Genomic DNA, 17,287 nt, shown 5'->3' with positions numbered 1-17,287 from the left:
TCTTACACGGATCTTGGATTGTGTTTGCCAGATATATGGTGTGTTGCATGATCTTATATTTATTAATCCCATTAATAATATGTACATATAGTAACACTTAAAATCTAATAAAACACAAGCGAATCTAACATTTGATTTTGTTTGTTTTTTTTACTGTTGTTTAACGCCGCACTCAGCAATATTCCAGCTATATGACGGCGGTCTGTAAATAATCGAGTCTGGACCAGACAATCCAGTGAATGACATCATGAAATCTAACATTTGATACATAATTCGTGTGCCATCCCTGACATGATATTTCTGACACAATGTCTCAAATACGTTAGTGCCAGTAGCTGGCAGCGATACGTTGTCATGTGAGTAGAATGCCAATGGCGTTGTAATAATCACCGTGGATGCAATATCAAGAGTTGATGCTAAGCAGCTCGACTTATGGCAGAATGTAACTATTCGTCATGATTTTATATCTAATTCATTAAACAACTCAACTGCACAAAAAACAATCGATGATGGCAGAATTAAGTATAAATCCTCAACAATCAGCAATCATTAACATAATTATGCTTACGCTATGTCACGTTAGCGCTGTCGTCATTTCAGGGCCAGGGAAATTGTACGACAGTTCCTAAATGATTGCAGAAAGTTCTTACCCAGAAGATGAAGTTAAACACCATCAAAAGTGTCTTCATACATGTTACAATTGGTGCTGTTGAAAGCGACGACTGATACTGCCCTTTCGTCATGATGTTTAGTCGACTGTTTTCTCCGAGCTGTCAAAGTATTTTCGCAGTCTTGCCACTGCAGACAGGATGTCAGGTGATTAAGATATCACGCATGCGCAGACGCTAGAGATGTAGCAGACGACACGTGAGTTTGACAGGTGCTTGTTGGGTTGAAACCTTCTAATCATGCTAATAGGGGCAATATGTCGGAGATGTCATGTCTTCAGCAATGGTGTAATATTGTAAAACGTGTTGAGTTGATACTTTTTTAATTAAAAGATGTAGATTAATTGTCAATAATAAAAAACAACATTTGGTGATTATAAAACCAGACCTTTTTTGTCTATAGATCTAGCAAAAATTAACATATGCTAGACTAACAATTGATCAACCAAGAACCAATAACGTGAAATACAAAACGTGTTGATGTTTACTAGCTTATTATATTACTGATTTGTTATATTTGTGATTTGCCAATCATAATAGTCATTAAATTTGGCAAAAATGTTTATATGCATCAAAGATGGACAATCAATTACATTAGTTTATTATTAAAATACTTTCCCTATGGAATTGTCTTGTGGTGCTGTAGGTAGAGGGTGGTGTTCATGGACTTGAAAGAAGGAATCTCTCAGCAGCCCCCAGGCACGCCATCATGGTGACGTCTCAACCAGGCCGAGAACTTCATCTCCATAGATGGTAGGGATAGTGTAACTGTTGTATCTGTTTTCGCAGGTAGATTAGATAGGATCTCTCCTTCTAAAAAGGGGGATCGACGGGATGGTTGTAGATCAGGTCCTCAACTGTTTTGACCCTGGTGGAGAATACCTTGTGTTGCCAAGTGTTCTCGCCATGATTGTGTTGAGTTGCCGCTGATTGCGTACAGCCATTTGTCAGTGACACTTGACACTGAGTGAGATTTCTCAGTTCATTAATTAGTGGTAGATGGGCTTGTCAGTGATCAGATATCAGTTTGCTATATACGTTCGTTCACTGTAGAGAGTTTGTTATGTACATAAGTTTTATATGATAATATATATAGGAGATAATTCAGGGATATTTTAAGAGGTCGTTGTATCCGTTTGTTCGCTCTATCCGTGTCCTACTGTAATTCTAAAGTTTATTTACCATACTATATCACTAATCCCTGTGGAAGGTTTAATTTGTCATGCTTTCTTAGGCTTGATGTCATCAAACTGTGGGTACATGTGCACATGTCACTATTACGTTTACAGCAATTTATTTATGTGACACTGGCAGCAGACCAACCTATGTAGTGGTAGTAGCTAACATTATTGCAAAACCCTTAAAAATGGCAACTTTCTACTCGTCCATATGATACCTTAACTACTGGGCAGTTTAGCAAGGACTACAGGACTAGTGCCGATTTCTAAAGTTGCTATGTTTCAACTTGATAAATGTATGGAATCAATCAAGTTCTCTAAATCGAACCCTGCATGTAGTACATTTGGACTCGTCCCAGACCTCACATCAATCAGGCAGTCAACTAAGTGCCATTTGCTACTAAGAGGGGGCATGGCAAGTCCAGTAATCTAAGGTGCCGAAATTTGCAAAGTTGTGTCCCTCAATCATACTAGAAGCTATGATCGTGAGTTTGTTTCCCTGTTTGTCCTGAATATATTTCTAGGTTTGTCAGCACCATACATGTGCTGGTTGGTTTCACCGAAGTGGTAACAATCTGAGACCAGCATCTTTTCAATCTTCCTTTCCAGATCAAGCTTACGTGCCATAACTGAAACAACCTTCAAAGTAGAGTTAAGCCAAATTCCCTCACTCATGCTACAAAGAGTGAGTGAGTGAGTATGGTTTTACGCTGCTTTTAGCAATATTCCAGCAATATTAGGCGGGGGACACCAGAAATGGGCTTCACATATTGTACCCATGTCGGGAATTGAACCCGGGTCTTCGGCGTGACAAGCGAATGCTTTTACCACTAGGCTACCCGACCGCCCCTGCTACAAAGAGATAGCTCTATTCCTATTTTGCCAATTGATGAAAACAATGTGGACTTGGATGGTGTGCCTTGTGGTTTGTTTCCCGAACAGAAATCTTTTCACTATGTTTTCAGAACACTTTGCATACATATCAACCAGATGGTACATTTCCTCGTCGTGCCGAAGACCCTGGGTTCGATTCCTGACATGGGTACAATGTGTGAAGCCCATTTCTGGTGTCCCCAACCATGATATTGCTGGAATATTGCTAAAAGCCGCGTAAAACCATACTCACTCACTCACACACTAATTTTGATGATGATGAGTTTTACATAACTGGCTGCCTAATTTAATGCATCACCATGACAAATAGGTATGAGTTCTTTTTGAAAGTTTGAGGTCGTGGTTTTGGATGTCCTGTTAAATAAGTTCTGTGGCCAAAAGAACATGTTTGGTTCCTCCTGGAGTAAATAGTGAGTGAGTGAGTTGGGCTTAACGCCGCTTTGAACAGTATTCAGTTATATCATGGCGTGTCAGCTTAATGTGGGAGGAAAACCAGGAGTGACGCAGGTCTCAGACAGTCACCTCTTTCGTGAAACCCATGAGCATGGGTATGGTGTTGACAAATCTAGAAACATTATCGGGGCAAATTCAAACCCACAATCATAGGTTTCTGGCACCCTTGAAGTAAATATATATAGTAATAAATTTTGTGTCTTGAAGCAGCAAGCATATTTTCTCTCTCTGAAATTTGATGCCGTTTAGAATAATAAATGGCTAGCCTCTGAATAACAATATGTGTTTGTGCATATTTTGTAAAGCAATAAATTAGATACTAGGTTAGATAAATTAGCCCGGAAGTAAGGCATGATTGTGTACATGGCTTTGCATACGAGAATATGCATTACCTTTAGTATGTGTGACCTGCATTTATGTACATGATCCATTCTGTGAATCATATCTTGTCACTCAACTGATGCCAACATATTCCAGATTATAGGTAATACTGTACCAGTAACTTTTTTCTACGATTTCTATATTCTCATTTCATTTTTAGGAGTGAAAATAGCACCTGAAGAGTTTAGTCTTTGTATTGAATAATATCCTATTCATATTATGATGGATGCACTGATTTTGGGTGGCTCAGATGATAGTATATTGAGTATAGGGTTTAACATATACTGTCAGTGACTACATTTATAGTGATCGTCGTGGTCATTATTGATTTAGGGTATCTTTGAGAGCTGAGCATTTGATCTAGTCAGGGGTGGAACACTGATGTATGGGAACCAAGGCAAAACAAGACCGAACAATGTTAGAAATTGGCACTAGCCCTATAATCCTTGCCAAAGGACTAGTAGACATTCGCCCCTTACAAGCGTTTTGCTATATGGGTCATTCTGAAAAAAAGTGAGATGTTTAGTCCGAGTTGAATAACAATTAAAATATTTAATTTAGATATGTTTAAAAACAAGTGTTAGGTAGAACATACCATGGTGTCTGAAAGTTAAGTTTCAGTAATTCTTATTATGTATTTTATTTTAATTAAAACTGCTTAATTGTGGTTAAATTGAGCTGAAGGGTGTGTCGGTAACCTTAAGGTTGCACATCAACATTGTTTGATGTTGCTAAAAATAAAACATATTATGTAAAAAAATGTTTATATAGTGTACATTACCTTTTGAACTCATGAAATAAGATGATCTTTTAAATATACACACTTTTATTTATATTTGTTTTTGGTAAGAAACACTTGTACATAAAAAAGTGTCTTTCCTGTTACCAGGATGGATCAAAACTGAAAAATAAATAATCCTTCAAGATTCCCATAATTCAAAATAACAGAAATACAGCTTACTTCCTGTACTATCATGGCAGCAGTGTCCTTCAAGTGAGAGAATAAAACTGGATAAATTGAGAAGAAGTTTGAAATGCTTGTCCCTACCGATGCCTGTTGTAGTGAGTGAGTGAGTGAGTGAGTATGGTTTTACGCCGCTTTTAGCAATATTCCAGCAATATCATGAGCAATATCCTTTCCAGATCACGCTTACGTGCCATAACTGAAACAACCTTCAAAGTAGAGTTAAGCCAAATTCCCTCACTCATGCTACAAAGAATGAGTGAGTGAGTATGGTTTTACACCGCTTTTAGCAATATTTCAGCAATATTAGGCAGGGGCCCCAGGAATGGGCTTCACACATTGTTCCTATGTCTGGAATCGAACCCAGGTCTTCAGCATGTAGAGTGAACACCTTAACCACAAGGCTACCCGACCGCCCCTTACCTGTTGTAAGAGGCAAGTAAATGGATCAGGTGGTTTTGTTCAATGACTTTGTTGATTGCATTATATTGTATAAATTCTATGTGTGGATAGATGCTCATGATGTCAATCACTGGATTGTCTGGTCCAGACTTGATTATTTACAAAGTTGGAAGTGGGACTCAACATGTATGAATTTTTTGTTTTTACCTCGATTTGATGTTTGCATCCTCAAAATGCATTTTTTTCTCTGTCAAACATTGTATCTACCATAACTGCCAGATTGAGGTTTGTTTGTTTGTTGTTTAACACAACATTCACCAATATTCCAGCTATATGACAGTGGTCTGCAAGTTATCCAGACTTGACCAGACAGTCAAGTGGTTGACATCAGAAGAAGCGATCTGTGCAACTGAAATATGATGACATGCATCTATCATGGGATAACATTTATACTAAGTTATCTTATAATAATTAGATCTACATCATGTGCTTTTATGAATTATCATGGAACTGTTCTGGGTGAACAATACCTTCCAAAAGGCGTGCTGGTTTTCTTGGGGAATTAGTCAGCAAAGAGCCAGAGTCACAGGAGACTAATCACAATTTTATTTACAAGAACAATTAACAATTTACAATATACTTAGATAATAACTGAGGGTGCCACAGAGAGTCGGTACACACTCTGGGCTGTGGGAGAGAGGTCTGCTTGGTAATAGAGTCAAACCCCTTCTCTCTCTTTTCTCCTTCTTCCTCTGACTGACTGACTGATATAGAAGATTTAACGTGCGCTTTCCGACTGCAGCGTATTTCGCACACGGGCCTGGCCAGACCATTTAGTGTATTCCGAGAAGGGTGAAAGTGGTGTGTGCAACACAAGAAGGGGCTTTTAGGGGTTGCTTATATCGATTTTTGGAAATTTTAAAATTTGGAATAAATGCCGAGGTGGGTGGAGGAGGGAACTAAGGGAGCCGGGTGAGGTGGGTGTTTGTATGTTTATTGGATTTTGGATTGGTAGATTAATTAGTTTTTAGATGCGCTTGATTAGGCCTGTTTTGATTAGGAATACGCCTAGGGCCTTGAAGTTTTCTAGTTTATTTTGAGGGTTTAGTATTTCATCTAGAGTAGGAACCTTATTTAGATTGAGGTTGGTTTGTAGTGTGGTTCTGTGTGTTTGGTAGTGGGTGCAGTGGATGAGTGCGTGTTCTGTGGTTTCGGGTTGTTTGCAGTGGGGGCAGTTGCCTGTGGTGTGTCTTTTAAGTTGTTTTAGGTGGTTATTTAGGTTCGTGTGTCCTGTTTGGAGTTTTGTAATTAATCTGTCAATTTTTTTTGAGGGGTGTAGGATTTTAGGTTTGGCTAGTGGTTTTCTGAGCACTTTTTGGATTTGGCTATTTGAGTTTTGATATTGATTATGCCATTTTTGGTTATTTTTTGTTTGTTTACACTTTTAATTTCTGATTTTGAGATGGGTAGGTTTAGGCTTATTTCTGGTATTTTGAGAGATAATTTAGCTGCTTTATCGGCGCTTTCGTTGCCGTAAATTCCTACGTGGGCGGGGATCCACAAGAAGGTTATTTGTTTGCCTGCTTTTGTTAGGTCGTTGGAGCTTTTAAGTATTTGGTTTATTAATTTAGGTTGTTTTTTGGTATTTTTGTTTTGGAGGGCTTGTAGCCCACTAAGCGAGTCAGTGAGAATTAGGATTTTTTTGTTGTTTTTTGATTGTTGGTTATGCAGGGCTGAGGCCATGCCCATAAGTTCGGCCGTGAATATAGATTGGTTGTTAGGGAGTCGGTAAGATTGTGTGGATATAACTGGTTGTGTGGTATGGACTCCGAAACCTGTGTGGTTGGAGATCGGGTCTGAAGATCCGTCAGTGTATATGTGACACCAATTTGGCCAATTTTCGTGTATGTATGAAAGTGTGGTGGTTTTAGCTATGTTTGGGTCGGTTTGTTTATTTATTTGGTTAGTTAGCGTTGTGTCTATTTGGGGTATTTTGAGTTTAGGGGTGAAGATATTTGATTTTTTGCAGTTTTGTTTAAGATTTTGAGTTTGGTGTTCATTGAGGTAGTTAGTTATTCTTTGGGATATTGGGGTATTCCTTCTTCCTCTCTGGACCAAGGCTTATATAGCCAAGGTCACCTGACATTTAGTAAGTAATAAATATAAATGTAAACAGTAAATCATCAGTGACATACTTGCACATCCTGTTCAGGATGACAGACGGTCGATGTACACAAAACTGGGGATTAACAATTAGAATTAGCATCTTATAAATAACAGCAATTAAATGTTTCAAGGTATATAGATGTCATGGCTCCAGGGTAATGAACCTTTGCAATCAAATGTTCTTCAGACAATGGGTGTCGTAAATCAGTCACCATGACACATCAACCAAGTCAGTGAGCCTGACCACCCGATTCCGTTAGTCGCCTCTTACAACAAGCAGTCACCCCGTACAAGCATGGCATACTGAAGACTGAGGTAGCTGAACTTAAGCATGGACAGTGACATCATATTTTGTTTAAATCATCAAGATTTTAAGGTTAGTCTTTTGTTAAATAATTCAAATTTCACAAAACATTTTCATAATCATTTTGTACTTGAGAACCATATTGTTTAGATAGCTGTTCCTTTGTCTGCATGAACATGGCTGTAAGTAGATTTAAAGCATTGTGGACACATACACATGCAAAAGTTTTTCTCTGTTTTTAAAAATCTGTGGAACCAATTTTGCAGAATATTTTCAATAAGTCCTTATCACTGGTGCAGAAATTCTGAATATGTTTTGATATCATTTTGAGGTAGTCAAGTAGCCTAGTGGTTAAAGCGTTCGCTCGTCACGCCAAAGACCCCGGTTCGATTCCTGTCATGGGTACAATGTGTGAAGCCCATTTCTGGTGTCCCCCGCCGTGATGTTGCTGGAATATTGCCGAAAGCTGTGTAAAACCATACTCACTCACGCACTGATATCATTTTAAAATGTGAGTTTCCCATGTGGGTGACCTGAAGTACCACGTCACTATTTTTCAATGTTCTCGTCCATTGAAATAGAAAGCCTGTCAATGGCATGACAGTAATAAACTGCACTTATAAACCTATTCATTGGGATCGCTATTACGTAAGAGACTTCTTTCTATAGGCATTAAAACCTATATAAAAATGTTGATAAATGTTGTTTTAAGTTTCTTTTTTCGGTTTATAAGCATGGAAAAACACTTTCCCTCGGTTTTGGTACACAGAGCATGCCCTGGGGGTCGGGAAAAACCGCCCCCTTGGTTTTTCCCTCTCCCCAGGGCATGCTCTGTCTACCAAAACCTCGTGAGCGTGTTTTCTCCAATACATATCTACTGGGAAATTGACAGACATTTCTATCTTATCTTTTCTCTGTTTTAAAAATCCGTGGAACCAATTTTGCAGAATTTTAGCAGAAATCAACATTTAGCAGAAATTTCACAGAAATATTTTCAATAAGTCCTTGTCACTGGTGCAGAAATTTTGAATATGTTTTGATATCATTTTGAGGTAGTCAAGTAGCCTGGTGGTTAAAGCGTTCGCTCGTCACGCCGAAGACCCCGGTTCGATTCCTGACATGGGTACAATGTGTGAAGCCCATTTCTGGTGTCCCCCGCCGTGATGTTGCTGGAATATTGCCGAAAGCTGTGTAAAACCATACTCACAATGTGAGTTTCCCATTCGGGTGACCTGCAGTACCATGTCACTATTTTTCAATGTTCTCGCCCATTGAAATAGAAAACCTGTCAATGGCATGACAGTAATAAACTGCACATATCTACTGGGAAATTGACAGACATTTCTATCTTATCTGAAGGATTACAATCCTGAAAGACTTTGATAACACATCCAGGGCTAATTCCACACACTCATAGTAAATATAATGTCTGGCATTAATCTCTAGCTTAATGATGTATTTTTATGACACACACACCTGTTACATTGTAATTCCAGAATTACCTGACAGTGCAGGAGTTGAGGTACACCACAAGGGTATCAGCAGTTAGAAGGGAATAATTGGGTCATCAGCTTTATAGATTTTGAAGCACTCCCTTGCCTTATTTCGTGTCATTGGGACACAAGGCTGGCCCCACTGCATTGTGTGGTAGTCTCTCAACAACTCACCAAACTCGGCCAACCAACCATGTTCTCCACAGTGGCAAGAAAACAGAACCTTCATTTAGTCTTCTTTTTGAAACGACTTTCTGCAAAATGGCTATTCTCTCAGAGGGTTCAAGGACTACAGTCATCTGCTAAACTCACACCAAAGCCTCCCAGGACTCAACTGTTTACAAGACAATCGAGAAATCAGGTCCGATTTGCATCTTCAGTCTCACAAAAGGATGATGGATATTTGGTGATTCAGTACGGAGAAAGAGAAGTTGAGCTGCCATATATCTGGTTGCGAGATCACTGTCGGTGTGAGACGTGCTACAATCATACCACTTGTCAGAAGAATGTTGATAATTACACTTTGTCGGCTGATCTATCACCTAAGAGTACCCAGTTGGAAATGGAAGGGGAGAGGCTGAAGCTGGAATGTGGGTACCATTTCTGTTTGTTTGTTTGTTGTTTAACGCCGCATTCAGCAATATTCCGGCTATATGACAGCGGTCTCAATAATCCAGTCTGGACCAGACAATCCTGTTAGTTGCCTCTTTCGACAAGCATAGTCGCCTTTTACGGCAAGCATGGGTTGCCGAAGACCTATTCTACCCTGGATCTTCACGGTTAGGTATCATAAGTGTAACTTATTGTGTATATTTTAAAAATTTGTATTGTTAGTTAGTTGCTAAAAGCCGCAGGGCATGGAGTCATCCCACAGATGACATCCTTACCTTGTCAGCTTGCAGATGGGGTAACCTTGTTAGTCATGTGGACAAGGTGTTCCACCTTGGATCAGAAGGTCAGTGGTTCGAATCCCATCATGGGACTCGGAAATGTTATGGCGGCTCACTTAGATCTACACAATTGAGATACGATGACATGCATCACTCACTCACTATTTCAGATGAGTTTGTATTTTGTACATAGTGGTGTAGCACAGTAAAACCGCCGTGATTCGCTGTGCAGAGTTGCGTCCCTTGGGCATGCTTGAAACCTATGATTGTGGGTTTGAATCCCGGTTTGCCCCAATTATGTTTCTAGGTTTGTCAGCACCATGCTAAACGTCTGAGACCTGCATCACTTTGGGCTTTTCTCCCACATTAAGCTGACATGCCACGATATAATTGGAATATTGTTAAAAGCGGCATTAAACCCAACTCACTCACTCACTCTTAACCATATGAGTACAATGTGTGAATCCCATTGCTGGTGTCACGATGGGGTCGTGATACGATATGATCCTGATGCTTTGCGTCTGATACGATTGGTATTGTATCATGGGCCTCGTATTACGATATAATACTGTATCACCACAAGTGTCACCACTGTTATTGCTGGATTATTGCTATAAGTGGAGCGAAACAAACCATCACATAGCCAGGGGCACAAAAACATACATTTTCTGTGAATTTGGTTGGGAGAAATAAAGTAACAATAAACAAAATGTATGAGGTGAGAGATTTGCTTTTATTAATTACTGAAATGTTTTTCCACTCAGCAAATAATGATTCTCCAAATTCAAACACTGTGCAATTAGAACAAAACAAAGAATGTTTTTTGCCCTAACCATCTCCTTTGCCTTGTGGACCAGCATATGTTGTTGCATGATCATATGTAAATATATTCAGGGTCCGACGGACATCTCACCCACTACGACCTAGCATGGCTGGTGGAACACAGCTTTTCCACCGTATCAAAATCAAAAACCCCATTCTATTTGTGGGACAAAGAAGCCCTCCAGAGGGAGCCACTTCCGATTGTACCTTACGACGCGTACAACGATGATTCTGGGAAGGGCATGCAAAAAACTTTGGAAAATCTTCTCAAGTATGGATTCTCCGTCATAGATGGGGTGAGTCATTGTGGTGAGTGAGGGTGTCTTGGTGAGCTAGTCAAATATTCTGATACGTTTTATTGTCACCAACTCAATAAAATCAAGTAATTTCAAGTAATGAACATATTTTTTATGCGATATTTCTTTAAGATACATATTATATCACCTTCATGTCTGCTAATATTCCTCCTCATAATGAATGCCATACATTTTATTGAGTTGGTGACAATAAAACGTATCAGAATATTACAGTCAGCAGTACTAGAGAATTATTCTATCGACTTTTTCAGTTAGAGTTAACACACACACACACACACACCCCACACACACACCCCCACCCCGATGTATTAATGTAGTATGTAGTATGTTGTAGGATGTAAAATTAAATTATCTGAAAGAGGCTTTTGATATTTTTTATATATTTTGGACCCCTCCCTTTTAGAAGTGCTCATCAGCTCTTGTTAGTGATGTCATATGGTTGTGGTGTCATGATAACCAATGATGTCACAATGGTCTGCAAAGCATTGTGATGCAATTTCATTGTAGCGATATCTCCTGGTAGATTGATATCACCCAAGTGATATCTTCTGTGCAGGCCAGTATTTAACAATAAAGATATTTTTGAAAGTTTATATTCAAAGAAATTAAACAATGTTACATATTGTACTCATTATTACAGATTGAGAAATATTAGAATAATAAGTAGTGCATTTGTTACGCGCTGTTCAAATCCACTGTGTAGTTGCTCAATGTGCACTTAATTATTAATCCGGTCAATGGTTCAGTGTGCACTCAATGCTCATTCTCATCTCACTGGGGAGTATACAACCCAAACTGCCTTTTGTGTAGATGAAATAATGTAAATTCTTACAGATTTGTCAGTTTGATGTAAATATCTATGCAGAGAACTTTTGATTCAAATGATGATAGCTGGTTTAATACGTATTTTATGACAACTGTTGACCACGTAACTGGTTGAGTGCTTGGCACTTTTGTTAACCATGGTATATGTACCATATTGCTGACTCTGGCATTAAACAAAAGCACTACAAAGGAACACATAAGTATCAATTATATATAATCCTGATTGCAAAAACTAAATATCAATTATTGATTAGAACAAACTGACGCGTGAAGACCCGGGGTAGAATAGATCTTAAGCAGCTCATGCTTGCCATAAAAGGCTCTAGCAGGATTGAGTGGTCAGACTTGCTGACTTGCTTGATGAGTGTCATCGTATCCCAATTGGGTGGATCGATGTTCATGATGTCAATCACTGAATTGTCTGGTCCAGACTTGATTATTTACAGACTGCCGCCATATTGTTGGAATATTGCTGAGTGCGGCGTTAAACAACACCCAAACAAACAAACAAGATAAGAACAAACTGCTTTAGATATTACCAATGATGATTGATAAATCCTGATTCCAAAAACTACCATTATTGCAACAGGTTGAAGCTGCCATTAAAGATACTCAGGAAGCTGTGGAGAGAATCACCTTCCTTCAGGAGAGTGTGTTTGGGCGGATGTGGAGCTTTACCTCTGACCTTCAGCGAAGTGACACAGCTTATACCAACCTATTCCTGGGTGCTCACACAGACACGACCTACTTCAACCTACCTTTAGGGTAAGCAAGAACTAGGTTCTGTTTTAGCTAGTTTCACAATGTTTGAAGTAATAGATACGATATTGAAAGACCACCATTTTTTTTTAAAATGCTGGAATGTTGGTATATTCTGGCTGAACACATATCTAATTTTTCACTCTGAGTCTCCTTGCTCACTCCTCAATCCTGAATAATTGTTAACACAGATCTTAAAATCATTGGAAAAAGGGTGCGATTTGAAGTTATTTAATCAATGAAAAACTATCGATGAGAATGAAATATAAAAAGCAAAGTTTTACTCACTTATTATAATTGTCAATGTTGAATCTGGGGACACGAGTGGCCCAGTCGTCTAAGGCGCTGCGATTCACTGTGCAGAGTTGCGTCCCTTGGGCACGCCAGAAACCTATGATTATGGGTTCGAATCCTGGTTCGCCCCAATTATGTTTCTAGGTTTGTCAGCACCATACCTGTGCTTGTGGGTTTCACCGAAGTGGTAAACGTCTGAGACCTGCATCACTTTGGGCTTTCCTCCCACATTAAGCTGACACATCATGATATAACTGGAATACTGTTAAAAGCTGCGTTAAACCCAACTCACTCACTCACTCAATGTTGAATCTGCATACGAAATTCTATTTTTTTTGCGTCCACTTTACAACACTGCTGAGACACAAATCCTGCCTACTAAAAGTGAGCTAGAGTGTGCTGGTAGTATCTTTGGAGGACTGTTAAGAGGACATATTGTTTCCATTTTGAATATACATATTGCCCTTTTTGTATGTACAAGGGGGCACAGGTGGCCAAGTTGTCTTAAGTACCACAATTTGCTGTGCAGAGTTGCATCATTTGGGCACGCTTGAAACCTGTGATCACTTCCCCCGACTATGTTCCTATGTTTGTCAGCACCATATCCATGCTTGTGGGTTTCACCGAAGTGGTAAACGTCTGAGACCTGCAATACTTCGGGCTTTCTTCCTACATTAAGTTGACATTTCGTGATAGACCCTTCAAGATCCGGGGTAGAATAGATCTACAGCAACCGTTTGCCGTAAAAGGCGACTAACGGGACTAGGTGGTCAGGCTCGCTGACTTGGTTGATGCATGTCATCGTATCCCAATTGCTTGGATTGATGCTCAAGATGTCAATCACTGGATTGTCTGGTCCAGACTCGGTTATTAACACTGCCATCATATAGTTGAAATATTGCGGCATTAAACAACAAACATGTCATGATATAACTGGAATACTATTCAAAGCGACATTTAACTCACTCACTCACTTTTTGTTACAAGGATCCAGGTTTTCCACTGTCTGTGGCATGATGGGAAGGGTGGCGATACACTGCTAGTGGATGGGTTCCATGCTGCTGAGCGGTTCCGCAGAGATCATCCTGAAGATTTCCACTTTCTAACACAAGTTGAGATTCCACATGAGTATAAAGAGTGGAACATCAATCACTTCCTGAGTCATGGGACCATTCTGAGGGTCCATCCCGGGTCAGATGATATGATGCTTATCAGGTGAGATGAACTAAAACCACACTTAAGTGGATCAGGTGAGATGAACAGGAGCCACATACTGTAGTGTGTGTAAATACTGGGTCACGGATCTGTAGTGTGTGTAAATACTGGGTCACGGATCTGTAGTGTGTGTAAATACTGGGTCAGGGATCTGTAGTGTGTAAATACTGGGTCACGGATCTGTAGTGTGTGTAAATACTGGGTCACGGATCTGTAGTGTGTAAATACTGGGTCACGGATCTGTAGTGTGTGTAAATACTGGGTCACGGATCTGTAGTGTGTGTAAATATTAGGTCACGGATCTGTAGTGTGTGTAGATACTTGGCAAGGGATCTGTAGTGTGTGTAAATACTGGGTCACGGATCTGTAGTGTGTGTAAATACTGGGTCACGGATCTGTAGTGTGTGTAAATACTGGGTCACGGATCTGTAGTGTGTGTAAATATTGTGTCACGGATCTGTAGTGTGTGTAGATACTTGGCAAGGGATCTGTAGTGTGTGTAAATATTGGGTCAGGGATATGTAGTGTGTGTAGATACTTGGCAAGGGATCTGTAGTGTGTGTAAATATTGGGTCAGGGATATGTAGTGTGTGTAGATACTTGGCAAGGGATTTGTAGTGTGTGTAAATATTAGGTCACGGATCTGTAGTGTGTGTAGATACTTGGCAAGGGATTTGTAGTGTGTGTAAATATTGGGTCAGGGATATGTAGTGTGTGTAAATACTGGGTCACGGATCTGTAGTGTGTGTAAATACTGGGTCACGGATCTGTAGTGTGTGTAAATATTAGGTCACGGATCTGTAGTGTGTGTAAATACTGGGTCAGGGATATGTAGTGTGTGTAAATACTGGGTCACGGATCTGTAGTGTGTGTAAATATTAGGTCACGGATCTGTAGTGTGTGTAAATACTGGGTCACGGATCTGTAGTGTGTGTAAATATTGGGCCAGGGATCTGTACTGTGTGTAAATATTAGGTCACGGATCTGTAGTGTGTGTAAATACTGGATCAGGGATCTGTAGTGTGTGTAAATATTGGGCCAGGGATGTGTACTGTGTGTAAATATTGGGTCAGGGATCTGTAGTGTGTATAAATACTGGGTCACGGATCTGTAGTGTGTGTAAATATTGGGCCAGGGATGTGTACTGTGTGTAAATATTGGGTCAGGGATCTGTAGTGTGTATAAATACTGGGCCAGGGATGTGTACTGTGTGTAAATACTGGGTAAGGGATGCGTAGTGTGTGTAAATACTGGGTCAGGGATCTGTACTCTGTGTAAATACTGGGTCAGGGATCTGTACTCTGTGTAAATACTGGATTGGGGATCTGTAGTGTATGTAAATACTGGATTGGGGATCTGTAATGTGGGTAATATTGGGTTGGGGATCTGTAGTGTGTATAAATACTGGGTCAGGGATCTGTACTGTGTGTAAATACTGGGTCAGGGATGTGTAGTGTGTGTAAATATTGGGTCAGGGATGTGTACTGTGTGTAAATACTGGGCCAGGGATGTGTACTGTGTGTAAATACTGGGTCAGGGATCTGTACTGTGTGTAAATACTGGGCCAGGGATCTGTACTGTGTGTAAATACTGGGTCAGGGATGTGTAGTGTGTGTAAATACTGGGCCAGGGATGTGTACTGTGTGTAAATACTGGGCCAGGGATGTGTACTGTGTGTAAATACTGGGCCAGGGATGTGTACTGTGTGTAAATACTGGGTCAGGGATGTGTAGTGTGTGTAAATACTTCGTCAGGGATCTGTAGTGTGTGTAAATAGTGTATGGCTCTATGCAGATTCAACCCCTATGACATGGCACCTCTTGATACACTACCTCCACGAGATATCCCCAAGTTCTACGCAGCATACTCCAGACTAGCCTCCTACATCAAGAACCCTGCCAACGAGTTTTGGCTCAAGCTCCACCCAGGCATGGTCCTCCTGGTGAACAACTGGAGGGTGTTACATGGAAGAGCCACCTTCACAGGGAGGAGGATAGTGTGTGGCTGTTATCTACCCAGAGATGATTGGATGAATAAGGCTCGAGTGTTCAACTTGGTGTAACTAAATGTCTTCGGCATATTGATTAGTTTTTGTACTGGAAACAAGAAATGAATGCATTATCGTTTAATAACCAAGTGCAAAGGAAATACAAAGTATTACATATTAGGCCATGTGGACTTATGGCCTCACTAGTCTGAAATGGCTGTATGGCTTCAGCTGAAACTTTGTGGCAACGCTTGTAATTTCGTTATTTGAATGCCATGTTTGATTTAAAAAAATTCTTTTTCTCCAAAACTTAGAGGGAAACATTGTGGGTGAGATGGTCACTTTACAGGGGTAGAAACTAACATTTTTAGTCCACTAGTCCTTGTAATGATAACATATAGCAAAACCCTTAAAATTGGCAATTTTCTACTAGTCCTTATGATACCTTAACTATTGGGCAGTTTGGCAAGGACTACAGGACTAGTGCCAATTTCTAACGCTGCTTTATGTGGTTCCAAGCCTGTTTCGAGGCATCTTGATCGAAAACTAATACTGGCCTCCAGCAGCCATATTGGAAACTTCCAAAAGAATATGCATCATTTGTCGTTTTAAAAATATAAACCGTATTCGATGTAATAAGCGCCCAGGGCGCTCTCAAAATTAGAAATAGGGGGCTCTTATTTGAATATTATTTTGGTGGAAAAAAGAGAGTTGAAAGATAAATTTTGTGGTTTATGCTGACACACTGAAATGTTTATATGCGACAGATACATTTTTCCAGAATTTAATTGCCCATAATTAAGAATGCATATAACACACGAGTGTGTATTATACGCGAATAAATAAGTCTTGTGTACATTGATCAATCTGAAGGAGTGCTAATTGGGATTGTTCACTTGCCAATATATATGCAAATATCGCCGTGGGCGCTTATTAGAGCGGGGCCCTTATTACTCCGAATATGGTACCCCTAAGAGACCATTGAACCAATGGATCTGATGTGTCATACTCCAGCTTCCACCAATGATCATGCCCCGATTGTGTTGAATCCAATTTTAAATATAGCCAGGTCAACAATTGAAAAATTGATTACTGTCATTTTTGTTCAAAATGTAATGAAATTTGGTATGTGTGGTTTGTGTTGAGATTCAACACATGTTCTGTTTTTTTATGCTGCGTTTTATCTTTTGACCTTGTTTTGCCAACGCTCACATGGTTAGATTATCTCAAAATGCATATTAGGCTCTGTGAACTTTCTCCTTGAATATGCTTATG

General features: G+C 39.8%; 2 protein-coding genes across 4 annotated transcripts in view; one reads left to right on the top strand and one right to left on the bottom strand.

The window, feature by feature from the left end:
* LOC124111149 (tetraspanin-7-like) overlaps positions 1–787 on the bottom strand; it is a 34,708-nt gene extending 33,921 nt beyond the window's left edge. Inside the window, exon 1 of the mRNA XM_046470762.2 lies at positions 651–787. Within this exon, the coding sequence (XP_046326718.1) occupies positions 651–743 (93 nt within the window). The 5' untranslated portion in view covers positions 744–787. The remainder of the gene's footprint in view (positions 1–650) is intronic.
* Positions 760–16,744, top strand: LOC124111148 (trimethyllysine dioxygenase, mitochondrial-like). 3 transcript variants are annotated; one of them, XM_046470759.2, is made up of 7 exons: positions 760–867; positions 1,315–1,421; positions 8,907–9,493; positions 10,688–10,911; positions 12,347–12,522; positions 13,798–14,025; positions 15,820–16,744. In XM_046470759.2, the coding sequence occupies exons 3-7, from the start codon at positions 9,097–9,099 to the stop codon at positions 16,085–16,087; spliced, it is 1,293 nt and encodes a 430-aa protein (XP_046326715.2). In that variant the 5' UTR covers positions 760–867; positions 1,315–1,421; positions 8,907–9,096; the 3' UTR covers positions 16,088–16,744. The 3 variants fall into 3 exon arrangements, with proteins under 3 accessions (XP_046326715.2, XP_048247360.1, XP_046326717.2); XM_048391403.1 differs by lacking the exon at positions 760–867 and having other exon boundaries at positions 931–1,421; XM_046470761.2 differs by lacking the exons at positions 760–867; positions 1,315–1,421 and adding an exon at positions 3,605–3,677.
* The last annotated feature ends 543 nt before the right edge of the window (positions 16,745–17,287 follow it).

Source organism: Haliotis rufescens, unplaced genomic scaffold, assembly GCF_023055435.1.
Source record: "Haliotis rufescens isolate VD_foot unplaced genomic scaffold, xgHalRufe1.0.p SCAF_9, whole genome shotgun sequence".
NCBI classification, from domain to species: Eukaryota; Metazoa; Mollusca; class Gastropoda; order Lepetellida; family Haliotidae; genus Haliotis; species Haliotis rufescens.
The sequence above is the reverse complement of the archived record's forward strand: the minus strand, read 5'-3'. Positions and strand labels throughout refer to the sequence as shown.

Bases quoted from the DNA above. Each gene is read 5' to 3' on its own strand.
- LOC124111148 (XM_046470759.2), top strand. From the start codon at position 9,097: ATGTTCTCCACAGTGGCAAGAAAACAGAACCTTCATTTAGTCTTCTTT. The intron at 12,523-13,797 runs GTAAGCAAGAAC...TTTTGTTACAAG, and splicing joins TACTTCAACCTACCTTTAGG to GATCCAGGTTTTCCACTGTC. The intron at 14,026-15,819 runs GTGAGATGAACT...GGCTCTATGCAG, and splicing joins GATGATATGATGCTTATCAG to ATTCAACCCCTATGACATGG.